Source organism: Neoarius graeffei, chromosome 18 (genome assembly GCF_027579695.1).
Source record: "Neoarius graeffei isolate fNeoGra1 chromosome 18, fNeoGra1.pri, whole genome shotgun sequence".
NCBI lineage: Eukaryota > Metazoa > Chordata > Actinopteri > Siluriformes > Ariidae > Neoarius > Neoarius graeffei.
Genome location: NC_083586.1, coordinates 62,967,900 through 62,994,125, shown reverse-complemented (window position 1 = coordinate 62,994,125; position 26,226 = coordinate 62,967,900). Strand labels below are relative to the sequence as shown.

The 26,226-nt window shown below is 46.4% G+C and overlaps 1 protein-coding gene across 1 annotated transcript in view; it reads left to right on the top strand.

Annotated features, from left to right (window-relative positions):
- LOC132866438 (complement C3-like) overlaps positions 1 to 26,226 on the top strand; it is a 107,748-nt gene that overhangs the window by 31,306 nt on the left and 50,216 nt on the right. Inside the window, exons 16-24 of the mRNA XM_060899198.1 lie at positions 6,134 to 6,205; positions 6,382 to 6,573; positions 9,171 to 9,285; positions 9,385 to 9,464; positions 9,608 to 9,747; positions 10,643 to 10,846; positions 15,977 to 16,040; positions 16,195 to 16,281; positions 21,567 to 21,770. Of these exons, the coding sequence (XP_060755181.1) occupies positions 6,134 to 6,205; positions 6,382 to 6,573; positions 9,171 to 9,285; positions 9,385 to 9,464; positions 9,608 to 9,747; positions 10,643 to 10,846; positions 15,977 to 16,040; positions 16,195 to 16,281; positions 21,567 to 21,770 (1,158 nt within the window). The remainder of the gene's footprint in view (positions 1 to 6,133; positions 6,206 to 6,381; positions 6,574 to 9,170; positions 9,286 to 9,384; positions 9,465 to 9,607; positions 9,748 to 10,642; positions 10,847 to 15,976; positions 16,041 to 16,194; positions 16,282 to 21,566; positions 21,771 to 26,226) is intronic.

Below are 26,226 nucleotides of genomic sequence, written 5' to 3'. Positions count from 1 at the left end.
GGTATTATGGGGGGGGGGGTGGTATCACAGACCGGTCAGGCGGTCAGGACAATGGTGAGTGGGGGAGGGTGGGGTGGCACAGTCAAATCTGTTGAAAAAGAGATTCAACTCATTTGCCCAGTCTTGGCCCCCAGATACAGGGCCCCTCCCACTGTCCTTTGTGTGGCCAGAGATGGTTTTCAGGCCTCTCCATACCTCTCCGGTGTTGCTCTCCTTGAGGTGCTCCTCCAGCTTCCTCCTGTAGCTGTCTTTGCCTCTCCTTATCCCCCTCTTCAGCTCCCTCTGCACTCTCCTCATCTCCTCCTTGTTGCCAGATTTAAAAACCCTCTTCTTCTCGTTTAATAGGGCTTTTAGTTCAGAGGTCACCCAGGGTTTATTGTTGGGAAAACACTGTACCTTCCTGACTGGCATAGTGTTTTCAACACAGAAATTAATGTAATCTGTGATGCAGGTTGTCAGGCTATCAATGTCCTCCCTGTGAGGTTCACACAACACATCCCAGTCTGTGGTGTCAAAGCAGTCCCTCAGTGCCATACTGGTCTCCTCAGACCAGCTCCTTACATACCTCTTGGTGGGTGGTTGTTTATTCACCATAGGTATGTATGTAGGGGACAAGTGAACCAGATTGTGGTCAGAACAGCCCAGCGGGGGGAGGGGTGATGAACTATATGTGTCCTTGGTGTTCACATACATTAAATCCAAAGTTCTCTTGTCTTTGGTGTGGCATTTCACATACTGGGTGAAGGTTGGGAGAGTGGAGGACAGGGAAGCATGATTGAAGTCACCGGAGATTAGTAGCAGGGACTGGGGGTGCGATGTCTGAAGCTTTGACACTGTAGTGTGTAAGAGCTCACAGGCTGCAGCAGCACTGGCCGCTGGGGGGATGTAAACAGTTATCGCAATAACGTGCGAGAATTCCCTCGGGAGGTAATATGGCTGAATGCTAACCACTAACAGTTCAATGTTTTATTGCAATACTGCTCCTTTGCCCTGATGTGCCCCGGGTTACACCACCTGTCATTCACAAACATCGCTATACCCCCTCCGTTCCTCTTACCACTCTCCTTGGCTTTCCTGTCCGCTCTCATGAGTTGAAATCCGTCCAGAGTGACGTGTGAGTCAGGTGAGAGTTCATTCAGCCAAGTCTCTGTGAAGCACATAAGGCTACACTCCCGGTACTCCCTCTGCAGCCTGGTTAGCGCCATTAGCTCATCCATTTAGTAGGGAGAGATCTTATGTTTCTCATGATGACAGACGGTATACATGGTTTATACCGTCTTTTCTTCTCCCAGCACTTCATTCCAGCTCTGCATTCCCTTCTCGTTCTCCTTAATTCCGCAGGGATCACCGGTCTTTCCGCGGGGAGCATCTTGGTGTTGCACAGTGCTAACAGCTGCTCCCGAGTGTAAACAATGGAGCCGTGGCTAAAAGGGTCCGCTGATACCGATTTAACTAGCCCCAGAAAGAAAAAGAGAAAAATACAAATGCACAGTCTCACGAGTAGTACATCTGGAGGTGCACACTTCTGACTGAGACTAGTGCAGAAAGAAACATGAAAAAAAGTACAGAAACATACCAAAACACATAAACACGCTCTGAGCTACTGCAACTAGCTGCCACTCTTGCGGCGCCATCTTGGGAAGATGGGGAAGATGAGATGAGATCTTATCTCATCTCATTATCTCTAGCCGCTTTATCCTTCTACAGGGTCGTAGGCAAGCTGGAGCCTATCCCAGCTGACTACGGGTGAAAGGCAGGGTACACCCTGGACAAGTCGCCAGGTCATCACAGGGCTGACACATAGACACAGACAACCATTCACACTCACATTCACACCTACGGTCAATTTAGAGTCACCAGTTAACCTAACCTGCATGTCTTTGGACTGTGGGGGAAACCGGAGCACCCGGAGGAAATCCACGCGGACACGGGGAGAACATGCAAACTCTATACAGAAAGGCCCTCGCCGGCCACGGGGCTCGACCCCAGGACCTTCTTGCTGTGAGGCAACAGCGCTAACCACTACACCACCGTGCCGCCCCCAAAACAGATTATTTCCACTTTAATAGCACATCCCTAAGCGTTTAATTCTACTCATACCACAGCAATTTCCTAACAAATATTTAATCTATTAATCACACATCATACTTTTTAATCCATGTTCAGTAATTTGCTCTAGCAGCACTGGGGCAAATTGCTACTCTCACTCAGGATCTTTCTAGTTTCTTCTTCTTATTATTATTATTATCATCATCATCATCATCATCATCTCGTCTCGTCTTCTTCCACTTATCTGGGGCCGGGTTGCGGAGGCAGCAGTCTGAGCATGGAAGCCCAAACTTCCCTTTCCCCAGACACCTCGGCCAGCTCCTCGGGAAGAACACCGAGGCATTCCCAGGCCAGCCGAGAGACACAGTCCCTCCAGCATGTCCTGGGTCTTCCCCGGGGCCTCCTCCCGGGGGGACATGCCTGGAACACCTCCCCAGGGAGGCGTCCAGGAGGCATTCAAAAGAGATGCCCGAGCCACCTCAGCTGATTCCTCTCGATGTGGAGGAGCAGTGGCTCTACTCCGAGCTTCTCCCGAGTGACTGTGCTTCTCACCCTATCTCTAAGGGAGCGCCCAGCCACCCTGCAAAGGAAACTCATTTCGGCCGCTTGTATCCGCGATCTTGTTCTTTCGGTCATTACCCAAAGCTCATGACCATAGGTGAGAGTCGGAACGTAGCTCAACCAGTAAATCGAGAGCTTCGCCTTTTGACTCAGCTCCTTCTTCACCATGATGGACCGGTAAAGTGACCGCATCACTGCGGAAGCCGCGCCAATCCACCTGTCGATCTCGCACTCTATCCTTCCCTCACTCGTGAACAAGATCCTGAGATACTTAAACTCCTCCACTTGAGACAGGACTTCTCCACCAACCTGGAGAGGGCAAGCCACCTTTTTCCGGTCAAGAACCATGACCTCGGACTTGGAGGTGCTGATTTTCATCCCAGCCACTTCACACTTGACTGCAAACCGCCCCAGTGCATGCTGAAGGTCCTGGTTTGAAGAAGCCAACAGGACAACATCATCTGCAAAAAGCAGAGATGAAATCCTGTGTAGTTCCCAAACAGGATTCCTTCTGGCCCCTGGCTGCACCTAGAAATTCTGTCCATAAAAATTATGAACAGAACCGGTGACAAAGGGCAGCCCTGCCGGAGTCCAGCATGCACTGAGAACAGGTTTGACTTACTGCCAGCAATGCAAACCAGACTCCTGCTCCATTCGTACAGGGACTGGACAGCCCTTAGCAAAGAGCCCCGAACCCCATACTCCCGAAGCACCCCCCACAGAATACCACAAGGGACATGGACGAATGCCTTCTCCAGATCCACAAAGCACATGTGGACTGGTTGGGCAAACTCCCATGAACCCTCAAGCACCCTATGAAGGGTATAGAGCTGGTCCAGTGTTCCGCGACCAGGACGAAAACCGCATTGTTCCTCCTGGATCCAAGGTTCAACTATTGGTCAAATTCTCCTCTCCAGTACCCTGGAGTAAACCTTCCCTGGGAGGCTGAGAAGTGTGATTCCCCTATAATTGGAGCACACTCTCTGGTCCCCTTTCTTAAAAAGAGGGACCACCACCCCAGTCTGCCACTCCAGAGGCACTGTCCCCGACCGCCACGCGATGTTGCAGAGGCGTGTCAGCCAAGACAGCCCCACAACATCCAGAGACTTGAGATACTCAGGGCGGATCTCATCCACCCCCGGTGCCTTGCCACCGAGGAGCTTGCTAACCACCTCAGTGACTTCAGCTTGGGTAGTGGACAAGTCCACCCCTGAGTCATCAGCCTCCGCTTCCTCAGTGGAAGATGTGATGGTGGGATTGAGGAGATCCTTGAAGTATTCCTTCCACTGCCCAACAATGTCCCCAGTCGAGGTCAACAGTTCCCCACCCGCACTGTAAACAGTGTTGGCAGAGTACTGTTTCCCCCTCCTGAGGCACCAGATGGTTTGCCAGAATTTCTTCGAGGCCGACCGATAGTCCTCCTCCATGGCCTCACTGAGCTCCTCCCAGTTCTGAGTTTTTGCCTCCGCAACTGCCCGAGCTACGGCTTATTATTATTATCCTAACATTTTAGGACGCTATTTCTCCCTCAGTTTTCAACCAATCATCACCAAATTTCACATGAAGAATACTTCTGGGCTGAATTAACTGATATGACTTTTGGTGCTGATCTAGATCACTAAATTGAATGATCCATGAAAAACAGGATTCTTTTCCTCCCTAAGCATCATTCTCTATCTCTTACCATTCCAGATCTATAGGATACGGTGACCAGATGTCCCAGTTTGTAACAGCTAGCGCAAATTACTGTGACTTGAGTCACAGTCTCTATCTAGTTACTATTATTCTTCTAATGTTTTTAGGATGCTATTTTTTCCTCGGTTTTCAACCAATCATCACCAAATTTCATATGAATACCTCTGGGCTGAAATATATTGCTATAACTTTTGGTGCTGATCTGGATCACTGATACGAAATGATCCATCAAAAATGGGATTTTTTAAATCACTTATAACTCTGTCAATTTTCATGATTTTTTTCAATCCTTTTTTTGTTTATTTCTGGGGGATGTTGTGTGTGTTTTTCAGGGGGGCAGGGCATAACTTTTCCCCACTAAGCATCATTCTCTAACTCTTACCATTCCAGATCTATAGGGTACGTTCCAGTTTGTAACAGCTAGCACAAATTACTGTGACTTTATCTAGTTTAAACTTATTGTTGTGGAACATCTCTGCAACAAGTTAGTTTCTGTTATAAATTATATTATAGCAGCTATAAACATTTGCTCTTCCACCAACCTCTCTTTTTTAACAATAAAAACACAGCTTGTCATGTCACAACTTTTCTGTCCTGAAAACCTTCCTTCATTGAAAATCTTAGTTCCAGCTTTACCTCTGATTGGTGCAAAATGTTGACACCAGCATCTCCTTCCATAAATGTGAAACATTTCCTCACTTCAATGACCACTTTATAGCCAAAAGATCGTGGACACTTAACCAGCATATCCATATGTGGTTCTTCACCAGACTGTTGACAAAATGGAAGAACACAATTGTGTAGAATGTCTTTGTTTGAATGCAGTAGCATTACAATTTCCCTTCAGTGGAACGAAGGGGTCCAAACCTCTACCACACTGAACATCTTTGAGATGATCTGGAAAGCTGAATGCACTTGATCTGAATGTTGAATGAATCACCTGATATCAGTGCCTGGTTTCATTAATGCTTATATGGCTGAATGGATAAATCCCTATAGCCATGCACCAAAATCAAGTGGAAAGCCTTTCTAGAAATGTGGACATTATTCTAACAGCAAAGTGGAATTAAATCTAGAATGGGATATTCACCAAGGACATATGTTTTGATGATCCGGTATTTGGTCATATACCATCTCATCTCATCTCATTATCTCTAGCCACTTTATCCTGTTCTACAGGGTCGCAGGCAAGCTGGAGCCTATCCCAGCTGACTACGGGTGAAAGGCGGGGTACACCCTGGACAAGTCGCCAGGTCATCACAGGGCTGACACAGACAACCATTCACACTCACATTCACACCTACGGTCAATTTAGAGTCACCAGTTAACCTAACCTGCATGTTTTTGGACTGTGGGGGAAACCCACGCGGACACAGGGAGAACATGCAAACTCTGCACAGAAGGCCCTCGCCGGCCACGGGACTCAAACCCGGACCTTCTTGCTGTGAGGCAACAGCGCTAACCACTACACCACCGTGCTGCCCGTCATATACCATATGGTTTATTCTTTGTTATATATGACAGGTTTTTATTAGAAATAGGATTATATTACATGAACCTTCTCACAAACCCCTGTGATGAGCTGTGACTATGCCATTAGAACAAGTACATTAATGTAAATCTGTGACTTGCAGCTGCATTACTTGGAACTGTTACAGAAAATTAACACCACCTCACCAGTTCAAGGATCCAGAAATCAATAGCACAGTGATATAAATTGATAATATATTCGAGGTACAGCACATTTTGGGGGGGAAATGATGCATGTTTAGACTTCAGCAATAAGCTGGTTCTTCCTTTACTACAAGCTGTAATTTCCTTTTAATAGATCCTGTGTGTCCCATCCCACTGAAGAGAAAACGGAGAGCTGAGACTCTATTACAGATCACCCAAACACTGAGTAAGAAGCTGGAATTTTTATTCAACAGTTTGATTCAGATAGATAGATAGATAGATAGATAGATAGATAGATAGATAGATAGATAGATAGATAGATAGATAGATAGATAGATAGATAGATAGATCTTGACTACCAGTTTCTCAGTGCTGATCTTCATTTGTACCCTTTTGCGTAAGTTGGTAAATACTCCGGTGAACAGAAGAAATGCTGTACAGACGGACTGAAGCTGAAAAGGCTTGGCTACACATGTGAACGGAGAGCTTCTTTCATTTTGGAGGGTGCAGAGTGTGTCCAGGCCTTCCTTCACTGTTGTAAGGAGATCCAAAAACGCAAGGATGAGCAGAGAGACCTGCTGCATCTGGCTCGGAGTAAGGACCAACTTTGTTCTTTATTTTTGTTTGAGTTGTTAAAGGTTCCTAAAAACATTTAAAAATTAACTAAATGTAAGATTTAAAGCAAAAAAAAATCCAAGAGCATTACAGTGTTGCCTTTTGAAGCCAACCAATTCATTAACTAACTTCTTTGCCCAGTCCCATGTCTTGGTTGCACAAAAACCAAACCAATTAGGCTAAAATGACATCACTAACATCATTAGTCAGTCCATTACAGAGTAAAAGAAGCCATAGTTCTTATCACACCTGTGCCTGCAAGAAGATCATCTGAAGAAGAAAAAGCCTTTATTTGTCACATGTACACTCAAGCACCTCCTCTGCATTTAACCCATCTGGGGCAGTGAACACACACAAATGATCAATGAGCACACACACACACAGTGCAGTGGGCAGCTATGCTACAGCACCCAGGAGCAGTTGGGGGTCAGGTGCCTTGCTCAAGGGCACTTCAGCCATGATATAGAGGGAGCCATGATCACTCACTCAACTCCTCTCACATTTTTTCCTGCTGGTCCTGGGAATCGAACTGGCAACCTATGGACCCAAGGCTGCTTCGCTAACCTTCAAGCCATGGCTGTACCCTTATTTGGTCAACTGCATGGAAAATAAGAATGATAAATGGTTAAGCCTGTTGACACATCCTTTAAGGCCATAACTTGAGGGCCCAAACTGCAATATATAGCTTAAATATGAATATAGCTGCAAGGAGCAATCTGTGGGGTCCAAGCATATTTCATAAGTAGTGCCCCCAGTGCAGTGCATGGACCCATGACAACCCAAAGTTGCAACCTTCCATCCATCCATCCATCCATCCATCCATCCATCCATTTTCTTCCACTTATCCGAAGTTGGGTTGCGGTGGCAGCAGGCTAAGCAGGGTATTCCAGGCATCCTTCTCCCCAGCAATGCTTTCCAGTTCCTCCTGGGGGATCCCAAGGTGCTCCCAGGCCAGATGAGATGCATAAACTCTCCAGCATGTTCTGGGTCTACCCCGAAGTCTCCTCCCAGTTGGATGTGCCCGGAAAACCTCCAAAGGAAGGCACCCAGGAGTAGGCCTGTTTCAAGCTATTTGGGGGCCCTTGGCAAAGGGGGATCTGGGGCCCATAATTATCCCCCCCCCTCGAGTATCTAGCACTATTCATACTTTGCAACATGATGTCACAAGGAGGGCTGGAGGGCAAGAATGGCATCAAAGCAGCAGGTCTACATTAGTTTAGGCATGATTTCTCATCCCTTTTTCACTGAAAGCGTGATGATATACTGTACATAAAAGTAATGGACTGCAAATAATATTTGGCTCTACTACCTTACATTCTGGGGTAACAAAGACTGTGCAGATCCGGACAAAACTGAGTTTAAGTCCCATTGAAAGAAGTACCGTTTTCTTGCTTATCATGTCCAAAATCTGACTTGAGCTGCGGCGATATTACACCAATATGCCCCATTCCCAACGTTATAGTCCCAAACTAACTCGGACTATGACATTTTGATAAACACAATAAGTTAATCTGGGAGAAGTTGACAGTCTTTCACCTATTTGTGTGGCACATATTAGAATTTTTAGCCAGTCCTTGCAAGTTTGTAAGCCTGTTGTGCATGACAACGTTTACATCACTGTTATAAACACTGTCGACAAGATAACTACCATTAACGTAAGCTAGCTACCAAATTAGCTTGTCAACCCGCTTGGTATTAATGAGTGTGTACATTCTCACTTACCAGTGTCTTGTTTTTTTCTGTCTTCCTCTTCCCTTTTCTTCTTTCTCTTCTGGCTCCCTGAGGGGTAATTTCGCTTCATATTTGATTTTGTTTTTTTTTTGCCGCGGAGCTCTGCAATCACTTGACTGGACAGAGATGGGCATTGAGGGGTTGACAACAGACTGTCATTGCACTTTTTGGCCAAAGCATGTAGGGAGGCGCTGTTGTGCATTAGGGGGCCCCCGTTGGAACTAGGGTATTTCAACAAATGTCATTAGGCGCTGCGCTGCCACGCTCAAAAAGTTGTCATTGCTATTGAATACATAACCAGTCGTTCGGCAGCGGGGGCCCTTCGAGGGCTGGGGCCCTAGGCAATTGCCAAGTCTGCCTACCTTGTTGCAACGGGTCTGCCCAGGAGGCATCCTAGTCAGAGGCCCAAACCACCTCAGCTGACTCCTTTCGACATGAAGAAGCAGCGGCTCTAGTCCAAGATCCCTTCGGATGTCTGAACTCAACACCCTAAGGGTGAACCCAGCCACCCTACGGAGAAAGCTCATCTCAGCCGCTTGTATCTGCAATCTCATCCTTTCAGTCACTACCCAAAGTTCATGATGAAGTTGCAACCTGCCATTAAATACTGCACAAAAAACACGCATTATCAATTTAACTTACTTTAATTTGTTTAACCCTTAGAGCCTGACTGACGCAAATTTGCATCACTTCTTTTCAGTTGAACAGTCCCCTGCTTGCTTCACTGCTCCACACTTGCAAATATATCAATATCTTAAGTCTGTCAAACTGACTTGCCTTATTTTTTGATAAGTGAATGTTTGCCACTTGTCCAAGGCACAATTTACAAATACAAATCTGTTCAGGTGACGATGATGATGATGACTTGAACTATGATGAAATTGTCACCCGAACACAGTTCCCTGAGAGCTGGCTGTGGGAAGACATTGACCTGCCACCCTGTCAAGGAAATATACCATGGTAATTGGAATAATCCAAGATTTATATGAGTGTAGCATTTTGGTGGTAAATGGTAGTTCTGATTTGATGTTTCCCTTTTTATTTTAGTACTACAACAAGCCACACCTTGGCCAAAAACTATCTCAAAGACTCCATTACTACCTGGGAAATCCTCGCCATCAGTCTGTCAAAGACCCATGGTCAGTACCATGCCTTCTTCGCACGTCTGAAATATCTTGATGTAAACAATGATATGTCTAAAAAACTGAAATACACACCTGTAATGGCTGATATATGATGGCAAATGTTAAAAGAGTATTAAAACATTTCACTTTCCCTGTAGGTATCTGTGTAGCTGATCCCTATGAACTAACAGTGGCAAAAGACTGCTTTGTGGATCTCAAGTTACCTTACTCAGCAGTACGCAATGAACAACTGGAAATCAAAGCTGTTCTGTATAACTTCTCCAACAGGAACCAGAGGGTACTTTTTACTCTTACCTGCACTTTATATATATATATATATATATATATAATATTTTATAAAATACAGTTCAGCTCATAGCAACAGGTTGGTGTAGCATGTAGTGTTGCTGTCTCACAGCTCTAGGGTTCTCAATTTCATCCTGAGCTCAGATTAAGGTCTGTTTGGAGTTTCTGCACATGTTCTACCACATGGGCTTTATGTAGGTTCTCTGGTTACCTCCCACCTCCCAAGAACATTCCCAGTTGGTTGACTGGCTATGCTAAATCCCCTCCCCCATGTGTACCCATGTGCTGCTATGGACTGATATCAAACCCAGAGTCTATTTCTGCCTCATACCCAGCATTCCCAGGACAGGATCTGGATCCACCACCACCCTGACTGGCATAAAATATTTACAGAAGCTGCATGAATGAAATTGTTTGAAGTTCAGCCACATAATCCATCCATCCATCCATTATCTCTAACCACTTATCCTGTGCAGGGTCATGGGCAAGATGGAGCCTATCCCAGCTGACTAGGGGTGAGAGGCGGGGTACACCCTGGACAAGTCGCCAAACCATCACAGGGCTGACACATAGAGACAAAAAAACATTCACACCTACGGTCAATTTAGAGCCTCCAGTTAGCCTAACCTGCATGTCTTTGGTCTGTGGGGGAAACCGGAGCAACCAGAGGAAACCCACACAAACATGGGGAGAACATGCAAACTCCACACAGAAAGGCTCAAACCCAGAACTTTCTTGCTGTGAGGCAACAGTGCTAACCACTACACCACCATGCCACCCAAGTTCAGCCACGTGATTCACTTCATATCTCACACTAATGCCTGCTTCTTAACAAGTTAACATAAGTTTTGTCCTGATCTTGATGTCTGACTTCCTGTCCTTTCCAGGTGCGTGTGGAATTCCTTGAGACAGAGAATGTTTGCAGTGCAGCCAGCAAAAAGAAAAAATACAAAACCATAGTTAACATTGCGCGTCAATCTACCAGATCTGTCCCATATGTAATTATTCCAATGAAAGCAGGGGACCACCAGATAGAGGTGCTGGCTGTGGGAGGATTCTCTGATGGTGTAAGAAAAACCCTGAAAGTAGTGGTGAGTGTCAGCAGATTTGTAAAAACCTGCAATATTGGTTATATGTAATGATAAAAATGAACTTGCATGAGCTTTCTGATAAATGTTGTGAGTATGCAGGCACTTACGGATGTATGTGCAGTGAAAGACAGCTTAAGAATAGCAAACCAAGCCAAATCAAGAGACAGGAATCAAGGTCAGTAAACGCATTAGGGTCGGAGGATCAGCAAACAGAATATCAGAGGTAAACAGAGATCAAGGAAACAAGAAACACTAGCAAAGGTCAGAATGGTAGAAAGGCAGTCATAGAGATAACAAGGCTTGGTATGCTCAGTGAACCGGAACGATACTTTGCACTGAGCGCTTGTGTGACTGGCGTTTATATGCAGGAGCAGGTGATGAGGAAATGGATGTCAGCTGTGTGTTAGAAAGCAGGAGACAGAGGGTGCTGTGTGTTCTGGGAGTTGTAGTTTGAGCTGTCCATGTTTGTAGTCAGCTCTTCACCAGTGGGTTTACTGACAGAGCCCCCCCAAGACGGTACGTCCGGGAGCTAAAGTCTTCTGGGGGCATCCTTGACCTCTAGGTGCTGGTTTGCTGGGATGCTGAGTATGGAAATCCTGCTTGAGCAGTGGGTGAAGGATGTATTTGGACTTTACCCAACTCTGTTCCTCCGGCCTGTATACTTCCCAATCTACCAGGTACTCGATCTGACCACCTCTTCGCCTGGAGTTGAGGATCTTGTTGACCTGGTAGATGGGTTCTCCGTTGAGGTTCAAAGAGGAATGGTCTAGAGCGGGTGTGTTCTCAGAGAGTGGACCTGGAATGATGGGTTTAAGATTGAATACGCAAAAAGTGGGAGAGATTCTGCTGTGCAGTGGAAGTTCTAGTCGGTAAGAGACATCATTGATGCACCGTAGTACCTTGAAGGATCCGATGTAATGTGGCTGGAGCTTCTTACAGGTTTGTGTCCCTCGTAGGTTCTTTGTTACCACCCATCCTCGATCTCCCGGAAGGTACGTGGGGGTCTCTCTTCTATGACAATCGGCATAGGCTTTGTATTTCATGCAGACAATTTCAAGTCGCTGGTGAACCTCCTCCCAAACAGTTTGGCTGTGTTTGAACCATTCACTGACTGCCTGGACTTGACTGGGTGTGTCGTCCCAGGGGAACAAGGGTGGTTAGTAGCCGAGTATGCACTGGAATGGTGTTAGCTGAGTCGTAGAATGCTTCAGTGAGTTCTGAGCATATTTGGCCCATGGCAGGAAACATGCCCAGTCCCCCTGGTTGCACATGCAGTACATGCATAGGAAGCAGACGATCTCCTGTTTGGCCTGCTCTACCTGCCCATTGGACTGGGGGTGGTAACCTGACGTGAGGCTAACAGACACTCCCAGTCTCTCCATGAAGCATGACCAGAACTTGTATATGAACTGAGGACCTCGGTCACTTACGATGTCCTCAGGGATGCTGTAGTAGCAGAAGACTTGCTGATACAGGAGTTCCACTGTTTGGGCAGCAGTGGGAATGCCCAGAAGAGGGATGAGCCTCAAGGCCTTCAAGAACCGGTCTATGGTGACCATGATTGTGGTGTTGTTTTGGGATGCAGGAAGGTCTGTGCTGAAGTTGATCACCAAGTGTGGCCATGGTCGCTGTGGGACAGGTAGAGGCATAAGTTTGCTGGCCGGAGGAGCTCGGGGAACCTTGGCTTGTGTGCAGTTGGAACAAGAAGCGACAAAACGGTTGATCTCGGTCAACATGTTGTCCCACCAGTACCTATTCTTCAGCATTTGGTAGGTGCGATAGCTGTTGGGGTGACCAGTGGCAGGAGAGGAGTGTGCCCAGGTGATGAGTTTAATGCATAGATGTGTGGGCACAAAGAGAAGGCCAGGTGGGATGTTGCTGGGAGTAGTCTGAGGTTGAGATTTATGAATTTCGCTGTCCAAATCCCATGTGATGGATTGGATGAAATGTTGGGGTGGAATGATGGGTTGGGGTTCTGTGTCTCTGGGTGACGGATCTACAGCCCAAGACAGAGCATCCGCTTTAGTGTTCTTGGACCCTGGTCAGAAGGAGATAGAGAAGTTAAACCAGGTAAAGAATAGTGCCCACCTGACCTGACATGGATTCAGCATCTTGACCTTCTTGAGATACTCTAGGTTCTTGTGGTCGGTTAAGATGGTGAACGGGTGAGTTGCTCCCTCCAGCCAGTGTCACCACTCTTCTAGGGCTAGCTTGATGGCCAGCAGCCCACGATTGCCCATGTCATAGTTCCTCTCGGCAGGGGTAAGCTTTTTGGAGAAAAAGGCCACTGGGTGTAGTTTTGGCCTTTCTCCAAATTGTTGGGAAAGGATGGCTCCGACTCCTGTGTCAGAGGCATCCACCTCTACGACAAATGGCTTTGTGGTGTCTGGATGTTGGAGAATGGGAACCAACGTGAATGCAGCCTTAAGCTGGTTGTAAGCTTCTTCTGCCTGAGGATTCCACCTAAGGCACTTGGGCCCCGTTTTCAGGAGGGTGGTCAAAGGTGAGGCCAAGGTGTTGAAGTTCCTGATGAATTAGCGGTAGAAGTTGGCGAAATCTAGAAACTTCTGGAGGTCTTTGACTGACTTGGGTTGTGGCCATGAGGTGATGGCCAAGACTTTGGCTGAATCCATACTGACTCCTTCTGAGCTGATGTAGCCCAAGAAGGGGATCTTGTCTAGGTGGAATTCGCACTTCTTGGTGTTGATGTAGAACTGGTTTTGAAGCAGCCGTTTTAGTACGGCTCTGATGTGGCTTTGATGACTGGAAATCTGGGGAGTAAATCAAGATGTCATCCATGTATGTGATGATGTACTTTCCCAGCATGTCCCACAGTATGTCATTGATGAAACTTTGGAACACGCTGAAAGCTGAAGGTAGTCCATACGGCATGACCCGGTATTTGAAGTGACCAGTGGTTGTACTGAACGCTGTCTTCCACTAATCACCTTTTTTTAATCCGGATCAAACTGTAGGCACTTCTGAGATCCAGCTTGGAAAAGATCTTGGCCGATCTGAGTTGCTCCAGAGCTGCTGGTACCAGTGAGAGAGGATATGGGTACTTGATGGTGACCTCATTTAGCCCTCGATAGTCAGTGCAGGGTCGTAGTCCACCTCCTCATTTCCCTACAAAGAAGAAGCCGGCTGAGGCAGGAGATTTTGACGGCCGGATGTAACCTTGTTTGAGAGCTTCTTGGATGTATTCCTCCATGGCAGCGTGTTCTTTCTGGGAAAGGGGGTAGATGCCCCCTTGTGGTGGTGCTGTGCCCGGTACCAGTTCGATGGTACAGTCACATGGTCTATGCGGTGGTAGTCCACAGGCCTTCCCCTTACTGAAGACCTCAGAAAGACCCTGGTAGCATTCAGGAACATTGTCCATGGAGGCTGGAAGTGGGCTCTCTACTGAGGTAGAGGAGACGATGAGTTGAGGATGAGAGGCGCAGCTCTGGAAGCACATAGGTGACCACTGGAGTATCTCCTTGTTCTGCAAGGAGATGAGGGGGTCATGCAGTTGTAACCAGGGGTAGCCAAGGATGATATCCTGGTGATCAGTGGTCGTGACATACAAGGATATCAATTCATGATGAAGGGTTCCTACTTACATTTGAAGTGGCTGTGTCCAGGAAGTAACCAGGCCTATGGGTCTGCCGTCGATGGTCCAGATGCTAAGCACGCTTTGCAGAGAGGTGACTGGCAGGTGGAACTCCTGTAAGAGAGCTTTGCTGATGAAGTTCCCCTCTGCTCCTGAATCTATGAAGGCGGACAGCATATGAGTGGAAGATGCCAACTTCAGTAATACGGGGATTTTGAAGGACTTAGAGTGGAGCGTTCTCACCGGACTTGGGGAGGAAGTGGATCTCTCAGTGGAGGTTCTCCAGACAGGTCGAACTGGACAGCGCTGGAGGTGGTGATCGGTGCTCCCACAGTTGTAACACAAACCCTCTTTACGCCATCTGGCACTCTCAGTGCAGGACAACTGTGAGCGAGAGAGTTCCATGGGTTTGTGGTCCTCTGGAGGTGGGTTTGGTTTCTTATCTGTGAGGAGCGAAGGCCGGTGTTTCAACAGCTGATCCAGATGTATAGCCAGTTCAATCAAGGCATCCAACGATAGGTTCTCATCCCTGCATGCCAGCTCACTGAGGATCTCAGGGCGCAACCCCTGGCGAAAGACAGCTTTGAGTGCTGGGTTGGTCAAAAACCTTCCTGAAGAAGGAGAGAAAGAGTTCATATGAACCCGTTGGCTTTCCACCTTTGTTTCAGACAACCGTAGCCCAGCGGAGTGCTTTGCTGGAGAGGAGAGACAGAAACTTAGCAATTATATGCTCTTCCAGGATATCCGGCACAGTGGCGAAATACAAAGAGCATTGTAGCAAGAAGCCCTTACATGTGGCGGGGTTGCAAGCAAACTTTTCCGGTGCAGGGAGTTGCAACGCTGGGCGAGGAGGAGATTTGGTGCGTGCTAGCAGGGCCTGCGACATAACCGTCATTAGCTGCACCATCCTGGTGTTGAGATGGGTGAGCATCTGTTGGTGTTCTCAGAGCAGTCACCCCTGGGCATTGAGATCCATCTGCTTTTGATCCTCTGCTACATCCATGATGGCGAAGTATCCTTTGAGTACGCAGGCACTTACGGATGTACTGTTTGTGCAGCGGAAGACAGCTTAAGAATAGCGAACCAAGCCAAATCGAGAGACAGGAATCAAGGTCAGTAAACACACTAGGGTCAGGCAATCAGCAAATAGAATATCAGAGGTAAACAGAGATCGAGGAAACGAGAAACACTTTCAAAGGTCAGAATAGTAGAAAGGCAGTCAGAAAGATAACAAGGCTTGGTATGATCGGTGAACCGGAATGATACTTTGCGTTGAGTGCTTGTGTGACTGGTGTTGATATGCAGGGGCAGGTGATGAGGAAATGGATGTCAGCTGTGTGTTAGAAGGCGGGAGACAGAGGTCGCTGTGTGTTCTGGGAATTGTAGTTTGAGCTGTCCATGTTTGTAGTCAGCTCTTCACCAACTGGTTTACTGACAGATGTGATTAAACTTTATATAAAAATAAATGTTATAAGTCCAATGTAATACTTAAATGTCCATCAACATGAGATCTGAAACATTCTTTTTATCTCACTCAGTCTGAAGGTGTGCTAACTGAAGTCCCAGAACAAAATTTGGAACTAAATCCCTCTAAAGTAGCTGGTGAGGTTTTATCTATTCTATACTTAATCAACAGGAAGCACTTTGTGTTATTTCTCCTTTTTTGTCAGCATTTTTTCTGCACATACTGGTTTTCGATTTTCAGTTTCCACTTCACTCAATTTTCTTGTTCTTTTTGTGTTTTTTGGAATAAAAGGTGGTGTTCAAGTTGTGCAATTGAGGACCAATATACCAAACGGGCAGGTTCCAAACACTCCTTCACACACTTACATCTTTGTGTCTGGTAAGAAGACACTCAAACACATCAATATCAGCAGGTTTTGTTAACTAAGGGCCATTTTTATTTTCATCCCAGACATAAACTCATACTGTATATAGGGGAATAGATGCAAAAAAAAAAATTTGCTATGAAGCTTGGCAGTCATGGACAAACTCTTGCAGTACCATTTTTTTTCCAGTAATCAGAAAGTTATAGCTCTAAGAAGGTGTTACAGGGATGTCTGAGCTATTTGTATTCGTAGTTGGCTGGCAGAGAAGTAGGTTTAACATCCAGGAAAAAAAAACTTTTTTTTTTTTTTGTCAAGTCCCACTACATAGTCCATGGTGCAATCTCACTGATAGTTGAATGAATTTTATGAGCCAAATAATTTTTTTTAAACAGATTCTACTGCTTACTGTCAGGGAATGGAGATGGATGGAGACAGATGCAAGTGCAGATAATTACCTTTGCCAACTTTGTTGGAGGAGGTTATGGTTTCACCTCTGTTTGTTTGTTTGTTTGTTTGTTTGTTCATTTGTTTGTTCCCAATGTAAATCAAAAAGTAGTGAATGGATTTTGATTAAATTTGGAGGAAAGGTGATCCATGGGTCAAGGAACAATTGCTTAGATTTTGATGCAAATCCAAATATGTGGCCTGGAGGAGGTATCCACTCTACTGAGTGCCCTTCTAGATTATTGTCCATCCATCCATTACCTGTAAACGTTTATCCTGTACACGGTCACGGGCAAGACGGAGCCTATCCCAGCTGACTATGGGCGAGAGGCAGGATACACCCTGGACAAGTCGCCAGATCATCGTAGGGCTCCTTCTAGATTATTATGTGAAGTAGAAACAAAACAAGCAAAACTGTGAAAACAAGAACCATAAGCATGATCTGATGGGGGGGGATAGTGAGTATAACAAGACAAGTGAGAGTGAGATATTAGTGAGACATGTGATGTTCTGGGGCTAGTGGGTAGTGTAGTTCTGCACCCTTTGGTGCTACCATGACACTTACCACTTGGATGATTTAGATTGTTGCGTAGATTTAAAAGGCAATCACTGAACTGGACTGACACAATAATCATAAACTAATAGCATATCTAAAATGAAGCATATCACATCACATGATAGCAGATACAGGGGCATTGACAAACACTGAATTGTTGCCTTAAGAATCACAGTTGTACTGTATCATGGTATATCAGCAGATACTGGTGATCTTGTCTCCACAGTGGCGCTCTGACGCTACGTTCACACTGCAAGGCTTAATGCTCAATTCCGATTTTTTTGTGAAATCCGATTTTTTTGTGAGGTCGTTCACATTAACAAGTATATGCGACTTGTATGTGATCCTCAGTATGAACGAAAAGCAACCTAAAAGTGTTCCACATGCGCATTGCAGAATACGACGACGTCAGACGCAGTGAGCATGGCCAGTGTTTACGGAAGTAAAACCGCCCGGTTGCGGTATGACCCATCCAATCTAGCTTGAATAGTTGTATCCCCCCCAAATGGAAATCAGATCCCTAACCTCTGCGTCCTTCCACTGAGAAGATTCAGAACCTTCACAGCCCGAAGCGTCCCTCGCATTGATGTCATGTGCAGGGGCGCAGATACGTTTTTTGAACTGGGGGGGACAAAAAACTGGGGGGGACAAAGCTGCCAGCAAACCAACCCCAACCCCGATATGCCTGTCAAACTTGTTGTGGGTTACCATAGCAACCAAGCTCGAGCTCGCAACCTGTGCAGTCTGCGCAGCTCAACCAACCGAATATCAGTCTTTGTTTTGTTTTATGTGAACTGTTGCAACTATGTCTGTACTGCTGTGCACCTCAATAAACCGGATGGTAATTAGTCTTTTGATTTTTCCGTGAGGTTTGCCTTATGCAAAGAAAGACAGCATAGACGTTTTTTCCTCCCTATAAGTGGGGGGGACCGAGCGAGGTGAATTTAAATCTGGGTGGGACGAGTCCCACCCTCTATCTGCGCCCGTGATTATGCACCATGTTGTTGTAACTTTTTTTGAGAGACCCGCCGCCTACTTCAGCGCAGAATAGTGACGTTTGTGGCTTGTTGATGACGTGTAAGTCGGATGAATGCGACCTGGCGGTTCAGACTGAAGTCGCATATGAAAAGAGCGGATAGGAATCGGAATTAGGACCACATATCCAAACGGCCTGGGTCGGATTTGAAAAAATCAGATCTGTGTCGTTCATATTGTCAATAAAAGATCGGATACAGGTCACATATGGGCGAAAAGATCGGATTTGAGTCACTTCAGCCTGCAGTGTGAACGTAGCCTGAGTGTACAGTGACACCTTCTGACTTTAAGAATCCAACAGTGTAAAAAGCAACCAGCTGAGCACACAGTCCTGTGAAGAATAAGTGCTCAGGATAGTAGTACTGGAAGTTCAGCTGACAATTCTGACTACTTGAAGAAACGTTAGTCAGATGGTCTTTAAAATCGAGCTCAAGCCCGTGATCAGCATTCTCATGTCAAGGTCTTTCTTGTGCAGATGTGTCAGGGCCAGGTGAAGAGCAGAGGATATTTTAGTCCTGTACCCACGTTAGACCAGTTTGGGCAATGTGCATGCTAGAAATATTATGTGTGTGGTTAATTGATTAGCCTTGTAAAGCACTACAGCAGGGGACAATGGGCAATTTGCCTAAGAAGCTGAGATGAGGCTTGGCAATTATGATGGGGTTTGACCAGGGATTCTTGGTAATGGTACAGTCTCACCGTAGCGAACACAATTAAGTCACCAGCATGCTGATGTTTTTTGCGAGTCTTATGCTTTAAATTTTTTTAAGATAATACTAGGGGTGTCACGATTCACTCACTCTTCGATTCGATACGATTATCGATTATTAGTACTCGATTCGATTCTTTTCGATTCGATTCACTTTAAGTTGATAAACAAGTAAGAAATTATGTACTTTGACTAGTTTCACTTTAATTTGAAAACTGTTACACAAAGGTAAAATTTTCAGTCAACAGTCAACATTAACTCAAAATAATGAAATGAGCAATAAGTAGGAGAGTTATACACGGTATCATACCTAAAATTTTATCAGAAATATAGATATGATACTATGATTCTCCCCAACATGCTACATTAGACAAGCTAACCTCATTTATAAAAAGATACACACTTATATATGACGTGTATTTGATATATATGATGTATATTCATACATTGTTACTTTACGGAAATCTTCAATAAGTTTGGTCTTTTCATGACAGCCTGTTGTAGACCTATAATCCACATGAAATGACGCTCCTCACCTCAACATGTCCTTTACAATCATTTAAGCCACCATGGGCAATGCTGAAACCACTGCTGCAAACAGTACATCGCGCGAAACTGTCATTATTTTCTACCCTTATTAGACAGGGAGACTCTTTTGTGTAATCTGAGCTGAAGTGGGGTTTGTACTTTGGTTTTTTGGGGCGCGCGCGCTCTCTCTCTGCTATGCCGGTCGGTCCTCGAGAAAAGGGATAAAAGCCCGCCCACACTAAAAGCTGATTGGCTTATTTTGCTGAGTAACCCAATCAGGATGCTCTTTGTCTGGCATGCGCTACATGAACAGGCACACAGTCTCCCTCGTGCACGCACATTCTAAGATGCGTGATGCAGACCTTAATGTTGCGCGCGCACGCTCTTGCTCGCTTCTATCAATATGCAGGAGACTCCCGGAAGTTCTGGGAGACTTGGGATGTAAGGTAATTCATGAATCGAATCGAAATTGAAGTATGACGAATCGAAATCGAATCGTACTGCTACCGATTCGATTTTCGATTAACCAAACCGAATCGTGACACCCCTAGATAATACTAACTTAAGATGCATACTGGCACTTAATATGCGAGTAGACATTAATTGTACATTCTCCATAACACCATTCTCTTCTCCTTTCTGCTACCTTTTCTATGCAGCTTTTTAGCTAGTTTATGATGAACCCAGGGTTGGAAATGCTCATAGTCCACCTCCAACGATGATTTTGTAATTGGATACTTTTGTATTTTTCCCTCTTTCCTTGTAAGACCTTAGGTAGATAGTATAAGGGTGAACTCACACTAGGTGATCCGTATTATAGTGCATTTGACCCCTAAAGTCCGGTTCATTTGATTAGTGTGATCGCTGTATACTATGCTCAGGTGCGGTTTACTTAGCCTGCTTGGAAGAGGTGCACTCGGGCGTGGTTCATTTGGGCTTGTACACGGTGTGTTCACTAACCGCACGAAACCTGAATGCTATAGTGTGCACTATTCAATTCATGGGAGAATATTAGGGTTAATAACGGGTCTGGTTCTCACCGTATTGAGGAATGCAAAGTGTAGTCATCGAGTAAAGCTGCATTGTGATGACATAAGTGCACTTCGGACCAGAACATGAATGTGCAATATGAGTGCAGCCCTGTAGGGGAGTGGGGAAGGGAACAATCACTGTCAGAAGTGTTACAAGGCATTAATTCCTAGTGTGAGTATGTCCTAATACATAGTAATGTTGTCTGCACCATGAATAACAATAGTGTTCGCTGCATCAGCTTCAGCTTATCCATCCGAACAACTACCTAAGGCCAAGTTTACATTAGACCGTATCTGTCTCGTTTTCTTCGCGGATGCACTGTCCGTTTACATTAAAACGCCTGGAAACGCCGGGAAATGGGAATCCGCCAGGGTCCACGTATTCAATCTAGATCATGTCTGGTCCGGTGCTGTGTAAACATTGAGAATACGCGGATACACTGTGCTGAGCTCTAGCTGGCGTCGTCATTGGACAACGTCACTGTGACATCCACCTTCCTGATTCGCTGGCGTTGGTCATGTGCCGCGACTGCTGAAAAACGGCGCAGACTTCCGACTTGTATCACCTTTCATTAAAGAGTATAAAAGTGTGAAAATACTGCAAATACTGATGCAAATACTGCCCATTGTGTAGTTATGATTGTCTTTAGGCTTGCCATCTTTCCACTTGCAAGTGGTAAGTGATATGCGCTGGGATCACACACACAGCGGCTCAGTCCCGAATCATTGCTTGTGCACTTCACTCGCGCGCTCTGTGAGCTGCGCAGGGCCGGAGTGCGCACCCTCCAGAGGGCACTCGCTGTTTAGGGCGGAGTGATTTGGAGTGCAGGATGCCTGTGGAGCCGAACGTATCCGTGTATTGGCATTGCTGTGTGCACGCGAATCGTGTATTGGTGTTGCTGTGTGCACACTAATTATTTTAAAAATGTTAATCTGATGATCCGCTGATACGGTCTAATGTAAACCCCACCTAACTCTTCGTATATTTCCCTTCAGGTCAGGAGGTGAGCCAGACAATCGAGCAGGCTATCAGTGGAAACTTCATGGGACGTCTGATCGTACAGCCCCATGGCTGTGGAGAGCAAAACATGATCTTTATGACACTACCCCTTATTGCCACACACTACCTAGATGCCACCAACCAGTGGGAGGAAGTTGGTGTGCACCGACGTGATGAGGCCATCAAGCACATTTTGACAGGTGAAAATATTCTTCCCAAACACATCAAATTTAGAAGGTTTTGTAAGGACACAAATGTGCCAGTTGTAAAGTATAACACTAAGTAAAGAGCCAGTTTGCTTATCAAGCTTTTTTCATCATCAGCCATGTTTCATGAGATATCATGTGGTGTAAATTTTAACCAGAGCTGCAGCCAACCAGAGCAGCAAGCTGGAAAAAAAATCATGAGATAAAAACTGTTTGAACAAAGTACCATCAAAAATCTCATGGAGAAACTGGAGGTATCTCGTGTGCCATTTGCTTCCATGAATGTCTTTCTGCTCCAGTCCTGCTCTGCAAAATTCGTCCCAGGAATATATCTTCTTCTAGCTGCTCCCATTAAAGGCCACCACAGCAGATCTGTTGTGCATAGGTTTTTCACCAGATGTCCTTTCTGACATGACCCTCCTCAATCTGTCCGGGCTCGGGATCGGCGCTAAGTATGCACTAGCTTGTACAACCCCACCGGCCGGGTATTTTACCTACTCTGCATGTCTTTGAACTGTGGGGGAAACTGGAGCACCTGGAGGAAACCCACACAGACACAGGGAGAATTCTCCATGTAGAAAGGCCCCCATCAGCCATGAGCTGCGAACCCAGAACCTTCTTGCTGTGAGGCAACAGTGCTAACCACTACATCACCATGCCACCCAGCCCAGGAATATATCTCGTAAAATTCATTTTGGCATCTGAATGTGCATCTGAAAGGACAATGAGGTGACCATAAGCTTTTAGAAAATTACATTCAGTACTTTATCCTTGTCAGTGTCATGGTTGATCCTGAAGCTGTGAGGCATTAATGCTACCTGCTGTGCTTAGCGGGATGGCACAGTGGTGCAGTAGTTAGCACTGTTCCCTCATGGCAAGAAGGTTCCAGGTTTGAACCTCACAGTCAACATGACTTTTCTGTATGGAGTTTGCATGTTCTTCCTGTGTCTGCATGAGTTTCGTCCAGGTTTCCCAAAGACAACCCACAGGTTGTCTTTGTGCTTTATATATGTTACCGTCTCGTCTCGTCTCGTCTTCTTCCGCTTATCCAGGACCGGGTCGCGGAGGCAGCAGTCTAAGCATGGAAGCCCAAACTTCCCTTTCCCTAGACACCTCGGCCAGCTCCTCGGGAAGAACACCAAGGCGTTCCCAGACCAGCCGAGAAACATAGTCCCTCCAGCGTGTCCTGGGTCTTCCCCGGGGCCTCCTCCCGGGGGGACATGCCTGGAACACCTCCCCAGGGAGGCGTCCAGGAGGCATCCGAAAAAGATGCCCGAGCCACCTCAGCTGGTTCCTCTCGATGTGGAGGAGCAGCGGCTCTACTCCGAGCTCCTCCCGAGTGACTGTGCTTCTCACCCTATCTCTAAGGGAGCGCCCAGCCACCCTGCGAAGGAAACTCATTTCAGCCGCTTGTATCCGCGATCTTGTTCTTTCTGTCATTACCCAAAGCTCATGACCATAGGTGAGAGTCGGAACGTAGATCGACCGGTAAATTGAGAGCTTTGCCTTTTGGCTCAGCTCCTTCTTCACCACAACGGACCGGTAAAGCGACCGCATCACTGCGGAGGCTGCACCGATCCGCCTGTCGATCTCACGCTCCATCCTTCCCTCACTCGTGAACAAGATCCCGAGATACTTAAACTCCTCCACTTGAGGCAGGACTTCTCCACCAACCTGGAGAGGGCAAGCCACCCTTTTCCGGTCGAGAACCATGGCCTCGGACTTGGAGGTGCTGATTCTCATCCCAGCCGCTTCACACTCGACTGCAAACCGCCCCAGTGCATGCTGAAGGTCCTGGTTTGAAGAAGCCAACAGGACAACATCATCCGCAAAAAGCAGAGATGAAATCCTGTGGGTCCCAAACAGGATTCCTTCCGGCCCCTGGCTGCGCCTAGAAATTCTGTCTTTAACTCCCACCTCCGGGAGAGCTTTTCCCAGCTCCCGAGGGAGGCGGGGGACATTGAGTCTGAGTGGACCATGTTCTCTACCTCCATTGTGGACGCAGCTGTTCAGAGCTGTGGCCGCAAGGTCTCCGGTGCCTGTCATGGCGGCAATCCCCGAACCCGGTGGTGGACACCGGAAGTAAGGGATGCCGTCAAGCTGAAGAAGGAGTCCTATCGGGCCATGTTGACCTCTGGGACTCCTGAGGCAGCCGACAGGTATCGGCAGGCCAGGCGTGCTGCAGCTCGGGCAGTTGCGGAGGCAAAAACTCGGAACTGGGAGGAGTTCGGGGAGGCCATGGAGAAGGACTATCGGTCGGCCTCGAAGAAATTCTGGCAAACCGTCCGGCACCTCAGGAGGGGGAAGCAGTACTCTGCCAACACTGTTTACAGTGCGGGTGGGGAGCTGTTGACCTCGACTGGGGACATTGTCGGGCAGTGGAAGGAATACTTTGAGGATCTCCTCAATCCCACCGTCATGTCTTCCACTGAGGAGACTGAGGCTGATGACTCAGAGGTGGACTCGTCCATTACCCAAGCCGAAGTCACTGAGGTGGTTTGCAAGCTCCTCGGTGGCAAGGCACCGGGGGTGGATGAGATCCGCCCTGAGTATCTCAAGTCTCTGGATGTTGTGGGGCTGTCTTGGTTGACACGCCTCTGCAACATCGCATGGCGGTCGGGGACAGTGCCTCTGGAGTGGCAGACTGGGGTGGTGGTCCCTCTTTTTAAGAAAGGGGACCGGAGAGTGTGCTCGAATTATAGGGGAATCACACTTCTCAGCCTCCCAGGGAAAGTTTACTCCAGGGTACTGGAGAGGAGAATTCGACCGATAGTCGAACCTCGGATCCAGGAGGAACAATGCGGTTTTCGTCCTGGTCGCGGAACACTGGACCAGCTCTATACCCTTCATAGGGTGCTCGAGGGTTCATGGGAGTTTGCCCAACCAGTCCACATGTGCTTTGTGGATCTGGAGAAGGCATTCGACCGTGTCCCCCGTGGTATTCTGTGGGGGGTGCTTCGGGAGTATGGGGTTCGGGGCTCTTTGCTAAGGGCTGTCCGGTCCCTGTACGAACGGAGCAGGAGTCTGGTTCGCATTGCCGGCAGTAAGTCAGACCTGTTCCCAGTGCATGTTATGGATATATATGTTACCACTGGGTGATATTTTTAAACATTGCATTAGTTTCCACTGTTATGCTGATGACACACAGTTGTATGTTTCTGCAAAACCTGATGAGAGACACCAGCTTAATAGAATTGAGGAATATGTAAAGGACATTAGACACTGGATGCTTATTACAATTATTTTCAACTGCTTACACACATTTTCAAAGCTGTGTGTCTTTTTCTCAAAACTTTACACACAAATCCAACTATTGCTCACACGAAATGCAAAAAGCGCCCTATCTCCTGCGAAATGAAACACAGTATTCAGAATATTCTAAACACACCTCAAAAGCAAGCATTTGTCTCACATCATAAACACATTTCCCACAGTATCACATACGTGTGTATATCATTTGCACACTGTTGTTCTAAACCTAAAGCTCTTTTGTTTTTGTTTTTTTATATATTGCTATACAAGAATGAAAATACAGTATTATGCAAATAGAAGTCAACACAAGCAATATTGGAACCAAAAATATTAAATTTTTTGAATAAATCGGTTGCTGTTGTGAATGCAGTATTGTACAGCATATAAGAAAAAAAGAAACCAAAGTACACCAACCACCACATATGGTGATACAGCAACCAAAAAATCGACATGTATGAAAAAGAGTGTGTGTGTGTGTGTGTGTGTTTGTTGATGGGGAGAGCAAGTTGGGTGTGTATTTAGGATCAAGCTCTCCTCCGGGCTGGGTCTGGCCACAATATTTCATCAACATCACATGCTATATTTTCTCTTGCCAAACATCGAGGAAAGAATCATCTTGTGTGGCGTATCCAACCTTGGATAGAAGCAACATCAGTGTCACCACATGCTTCCTCTATTGCCTGAAGAAGTGTAAGGCGGGCATAGGGACGATGATCATATACTTTCCAACGCCATGTTGAGAAGAATTCTTCGATCGGGTTAAGAAATGGTGAATATGGAGGCAGGTTGACAACAGAAAAATGGGGATGGTTGACAAATCAATTTTGGACCAGCTGGGAGCGATGAAAACTGACATTATCCCATATAACCACAAATCTTGCCTGTTCTGAATTCTCTTCCTTTGGAGCAAGAATATCATGAATATTGTCCAAAAATGTTCGGATATGACCAGTGTTATAGGGGCCAAGTGTTGCATGGTGGTGCAGGACACCATTCTGTGTTATGGCGGCACACAAGGTGACATTTCCTCCATGTTGACCTGGGACATTGACAACTGCCCTCTGTCCAATGATGTTTCTCCCCCTCTGTCTTGACTTTGTGAGGTTGAATCCCACCTCATCCACATACATGTATTCATGGAGGATGGGGTGGGCATCCATCTCCAAAATGATCTGTATTGGACAAAAGAATAGATTAG